General features: G+C 36.3%; 1 protein-coding gene across 1 annotated transcript in view; it reads right to left on the bottom strand.

Moving 5' to 3' along the window:
* Positions 1-515: 515 nt before the first annotated feature.
* Positions 516-6000, bottom strand: part of LOC116247183 (DNA-directed RNA polymerase III subunit 2) — a 32282-nt gene continuing 26797 nt past the window's right edge. Inside the window, exons 32-38 of the mRNA XM_031619194.2 lie at positions 5807-5932; positions 5646-5701; positions 5501-5571; positions 3984-4068; positions 3779-3882; positions 1426-1554; positions 516-1093 (exon numbers count right to left, since the gene is read on the bottom strand). Of these exons, the coding sequence (XP_031475054.1) occupies positions 1043-1093; positions 1426-1554; positions 3779-3882; positions 3984-4068; positions 5501-5571; positions 5646-5701; positions 5807-5932 (622 nt within the window). The 3' untranslated portion in view covers positions 516-1042. The remainder of the gene's footprint in view (positions 1094-1425; positions 1555-3778; positions 3883-3983; positions 4069-5500; positions 5572-5645; positions 5702-5806; positions 5933-6000) is intronic.

The following is a 6000-nucleotide window of genomic DNA, read 5'->3' as shown; positions in this document are numbered from 1 at the left end:
AACTATAGAATTCCATGATCCAGAACTCATAAAACACCCCTGAATGAAAGAGAGTTCAAATTTTTTGTTAAGACAATGTACTTAACCGAAAGAGGCAACCAAAAGTTTCAAAACTGGCGGTGCAGTGCAGTCCGGGCTGCCGTCCCCCAAACAGAAGCTTCAAAACTTCAAGAAACTTTTTGTTATTTGCCCAAAATCACGTCCAGCAAATTCTTCATCGTAAAACAGCTGCACCGCCATCGACACACCATTTAGACATGAAGCTCTTAGAGAATCCAAAAGGAAAAGTACTTCCAAATTCCGATTTTGAAATCGGAGGCAGTCCTTCAAAACATGAACTTCAATGTTTTGACAAGAAGATATCTTCGTATTATTTCAAAGTGGCATTGATTTGAGGCAAGACGCAACCTCCATCAAATTACATATTCATTTGTCCATTTAAATAACTATTTCAGAAGGAACCAACATATTCCAATTAGAATCTGGTTACATAAAGCCAAAGAAGCACACAGAACTAAAAAGCTAAATCATATGCCATATTTTGCAGGTCTACTTCCTGCTAGATTATGAATCTTTAGAGTGTCGTCCTCAACCAAAAAACGAAGGGGAAAAAAAGGGGGAAAAGGAAAGATGCTTTACAAGTTACTTTACAATTCAAGCCCCTCATCTTCAAATTGATGGCACAAAAGTGCATATATACAAAGCTGTATTGAACAGACATAAATTAACCACATACTATAAAATGAGTGCACATCTAGGAACCTCGATGTATTGTGGTGAGCATGATGCAAGAATAATCCACCAGTGAGTGAAGTATGAAACAATGGTACATTATAAATATGATGTGACGATGTCCTCCACCAGCAGTGGCGCTGCTTTTGCCAGTAACCTAGCCACTCAATATGATAGCTGCAAACACTGGATCCAGCAACCAACACTAGATCCAGAAGCGAACCAACAATGATGTGGCAGACCTTCCAAAAGGCCCCATTAATTTCTGGAAACCCGCTATGAAAAGGACGATGAAATCTGTTGTCTCCGATCAATATTCAGCGAGTTGCAAACGAGGAACAATATTCATTGACTGCAATTCCTGCAAGTAGAAGGAAAATGGCGTCCAATCAGTCAACCTGATAACGTCATGAAAAAGTGCTAAAAGTACTATGCTACAGCTTCAAAATTGAAACACAAGACAAGAAACAGGGGCAGAGGTAAGTGTGGGCTGCGTGAGGCATACGCCCCACGGAGCCCATTATAGAACATTGTTTTTAATTATTGGATTTGGGTCTAATTATATAAATCAGCCCCACAAGACCCGGGTCACTGCCCCAAAGCCAATTAATTTTTTTTTTGCCTATATGATTTAGTGCCCTATAGTAAAAGATTTCTAGCTCCACCCCTGCAAGAAACACTTGAAAAGAATACCTGGATTAGAAGTTTGCATGCATAAGGAAGTCTCATCGTAGAAACCTTGTCCCCAGATTTGCAGGTAGAGCAGAATGACATTTTTAACTTTGCATTATAATAGCCTAATAATCCACACTTGGTGCAAACCTGTCAAAGGAATAACAGTAAGTTTGCATGGGCACATAGATAAAACAGGAAAAATAAAGGAACACATATGGTGTAAAAATTTTATCGATATTGGAAACTCCAGAAAGGATTTTTTGTTGGTTGTGCCTCATTAATATTAAAAAACACACATACTCACTGCAACTCATACAGCATCTTGATAGGAAAACTGACTACAACTATCTCAAAGATAAAGGAGAAAATTGAAATTGATAGAAAATAAAAGACAGGCAACCTATAAATGATAAACACAACAGCCACACTTTTTGGCAGTTTCTTTAGTTTTCTTCACAAACAAAGGCAGATCAAGGCAGATCAAGCATCCAGCACGAACAGGTTTCTCAACTGGCAAAAGGCGCTGCTTGGTACACTTGAAAAATAGTGGGAGTTCTCAACTGGCAAAAAGTGCTGCTTGGTACGCTTGAAAAATAGTGGGAGCCACTGCTAAATTCTATATAGATGTCAAAATCGTTAACAAAGAACACACTAAAAGGTGCCAAAATAGAAAATCATGACACCTTAGAAAAGATCAAGAAAAAAAAGGCAGGTATCACAATAAAGAGAGAGAAGAATGATTATGAGAATGCTGAACAAGGAAAACAAGAGGGGCTTGCAGCTATCATAAGGATGAAAAAGTGGAGGGAGGAGGACCACTTGCGAGCAAAAAAAGAAAAAGAATAGGGAGGGAAAGGAAAAGGGTAAAGTATATGGAGAGGGAAGGGGAATTCATGGAAAATAGGAAGGAAGGAAGGAGAAGTGAGAGGGGGGGGGGGGGGGGAAATAATAATAAAATCTTCAAAAACAGATTTAAGCTTTTAATATTGTTAAGACTCAAAAGCAAACTTAATCCTTTGCACCGGTAATGAAAAACAATCTTCCATCAAGTGGACTCAGATTATCACTAAGTCAAGTTTGATTATGATGTATTAGAAAAAATGACTAGAAGTACCTTCAATATAAATTGCTTGCACTAGCCTCTTTAATTATACTAAATAACATTCTAATTCTTACCATGCATTACTATATCCAAATTAGTCAGTTTCTTTTATTAATATCAAAATCAGTCAGGTGAGTGCATTCCTTTGTGTCAATCCTAGAAACTTAATATTTCCAAGATGTACCTAATTGTGTTTGCAATGTTGATGAAACCTTTTCCACTGATTTAACAAAAGGCGAAATAGACCTATAGGTGCCTCTATTCCTTTTTGTTCTTTTATCTCCAAAAGAAAGTGAAAATAAAGTCACTTTTTCACCTCCATGCCTAGGAGTACCTTTTGTTTTGGGCACTCAAGAACTGAAAGCCGGGCAAAAAAGCTTAGCAGCCTAGCCTTATATGAAACATGTGGATTCTCACTACCATCAAGTTTGTTCTATTGACAGGTATATCTCATGCATAATTTCTTTTCCTCAAGAAGAACAAACATGTTGCCCATTATTCCTTGTAAACATGAACGTTGGCATTCATCTAATTTTCAAATATGAAGCTTCATATGAATTTCAGGCAGCTCACTTCTATTATTCATTAGCACACTAGCTTATAGCCAAGTACCCCATGCATCAACTATCAACAACGAACTTGATGAAATATGAGTACCTTCTTTAGATCTAGAAAAGGTCCTATGTACGATGCACAAGATCAACAGTATACATCCCAAATCCAAAGAGGAAGAGCACAGTTCCATTCAGATATATATGACAAGAAAGGCATAGAATGAAATAAACGGTACTATTCCTTTCTTTTGGACAAATTTCATTCCTCCACAACAAATAGGTTTCCAACAGAACTCACTATAAGCAGAAAAAATAAACATATGCTAAATGTTTGAATGCAGCAACAAAGCACTTAGTAAGTTAAGCCAGGAATGATCAATAGACAACCTTCCTTACTTTTCTAAACACTGTAGGGATAATACATGTAATTTTCTCTTATCGATGAAATAAAAAACTTTCACCGAACATTTTTCAGACAAGATTTCAACTTCACATTTTATAGAAAATCCTGCCATGAATTCTCATAAGAAAAAAAAAGTTGTTATTAAACAATCATATTGGAAATTGAAACAAAAATTTTGCTTATAAACTATTTGACACCATCAAGGAAGCAAATGTATTCACATGCATCCCAAAACAAAAAGCATGTAATTTGACAAGCCGATTGCAACAGATCATAGAAAGGAAACGCTCATAAATCTAGAACGAGTTGTACATGAACTTGAAACTGATCACTAGAGGTCATCAGTCTCTCCATTATCAACATGCTCGCCCCATATGCTATCAAACAATCACGCTCCATTTCTCCTAAACGTAAGCCTGTAAACAAGGTCAGTATTTCCAATCAATACAGATGGGAATCAGTTGATAAAGTAGAAAGGATATTTTAAAAAAAAAAAAAGAGCATGGTTTTCATGTACCTCCATCACGGGCCCTTCCTTCAGTAGGTTGCCTAGTCAATGTTACTTGAGGACCTGTAGCTCGAGCATGCATTTTATCAAGAACCTGATGGAGGATAAGCAAGAAGGACAAAAAGGTTTCACCTTATCTGAAGGATATTCGAGAAAGTAGAATATAATAAATGAAGTAAAGTACCATGAATTGAATCAATAGAATGTAGTGGAATTCAAGAAAGAAAAGGATAATTATCTGTTGTTCATGCAAACGAGATATCTGAGAGGGGTATGAGTTGACAAAGAACTTTCTATTTATGTCATATAAGTGTGCAGGGGTTGCACCTAAAAAATGTGGTCTTCAAACACACACACACACACACACTTTTATATGCTTTTTAAAGTGTTTTTCCACAAATTTAACTGCATCAATATTGAAAAAAATTGGAACAAGAAGATCATAAAAATCCAATACCTTGGTTGTACTTTATGAGCTAAAAAAGCTAAGATCACTAATCTTAAAATCACTACAAAGTCTGATCTACATATTGGATTGCCATCAGTTTCTTCTTAATCTTATGAGATGCAGAAAGAAGGAAACCAATTGTCTCCATGCCAACACTAGAAAAACCTCATTTACACGACCAAGTCCATCTCTCGGGAGATCTCAAGCTGTCCTCCTTGGACATCTTGCATGCATCTATATGGTTGGATTTGTGAAAGAACATGTAAATGGGACACATGGCTTGACAGCCATCTGAACAGCCAATATACAAATAAAGTAGGTGAGGCAGTCTTATGAACTGTGTCTGTATCTGCTTTATGAATAATTAGAATTTATACGTCAAAAGATACAAGAGGTTTCTTCTACATTTCCACTTAGAAAATATGCAGTGGATAGTGAATATTTAGTTGTAATTCCTTCTGTTAGAGGGCTATATATTATCTGACTGTGTTGAGATAATTCAGTATTCTGATGGCAGCAGTTTGTTAATTGAATGAATTCATTAATTTGTCAGCCATTTAAGTTATTTGAATGCATTTGGTTAAGATTGAACAGTAACAACCAGCTTTGATAAAAGAATGCTGCTTGATTTCCTCTGTATTGTACGATACGGGAGTGTATCACCAGTATCGTACGATATGGGCAATATGCTTACGATACATGAGCATATCGTGTATCGTGAGCATACCGTATAGGTTTACAATATAGATAACACTGGGTAGAAGAGGTTCCATTCACATTCCCACTCAAATGGATCATGCAGGAATAAAAAATTCACGAATTTACACATTTTTTACTAACTTCAAAAGAGAAACATGAACATGCTCGCAAATATGCTCACACGAATACCCACAAATACATGCTAATCAATGACATACATGAAATGGAACTCCATGAGCATAAATGCAAGTCATGGCTACATGAATTAAACCACTTCTCACAAAAACATTTCTAGATAGTGTGGAATTCAAATTTAATGCAGAACTAAATCGAGAATTTTCAATCCAGAAAAATTTCCAAGCTACACAAAGTGCCATACCATGTGTTTTAACTTCTGGTAATAAATTGGTCCCATGAATATATACGCCTGAAGTGGATATCCAGTTATGCCTACATAAGAACATTTGGCATCATATGGGAGCTAGAATTTTACTTGATGTAATGCATTATGTGCATATAAAAACCTGAATAGATGAAATCCTTCCCATTGTAGCTAAAACCGCAGTTTACAAGGGCCTGACTGTCATACGAAAATAGACCAGATAGTTACATAATAATAATAATAATAATAATAATGTTAATAATAATGTTTAACCAATAATCAGGAAAAGAAATTATGGTCTACCTTATGCATTCAACTTTATCAGCATGGCCGCTTGGCTCACCAAAGGCACTCCCATAAAAAAATCTCCCTGTTGAAACCCCAGCCTTGCTTCCCAAGAGCTCGATCATCTTCCCAATTGTCATTCGACTAGCACAGGGAAAAGAAAACCGATACATAGACTAGACAAGTATGTGCTTAACGAATTAAACAAGTAT

Source organism: Nymphaea colorata, chromosome 2 (genome assembly GCF_008831285.2).
Source record: "Nymphaea colorata isolate Beijing-Zhang1983 chromosome 2, ASM883128v2, whole genome shotgun sequence".
NCBI classification, from domain to species: domain Eukaryota; kingdom Viridiplantae; phylum Streptophyta; class Magnoliopsida; order Nymphaeales; family Nymphaeaceae; genus Nymphaea; species Nymphaea colorata.
This window is presented reverse-complemented; position numbering and strand designations above follow the sequence as displayed.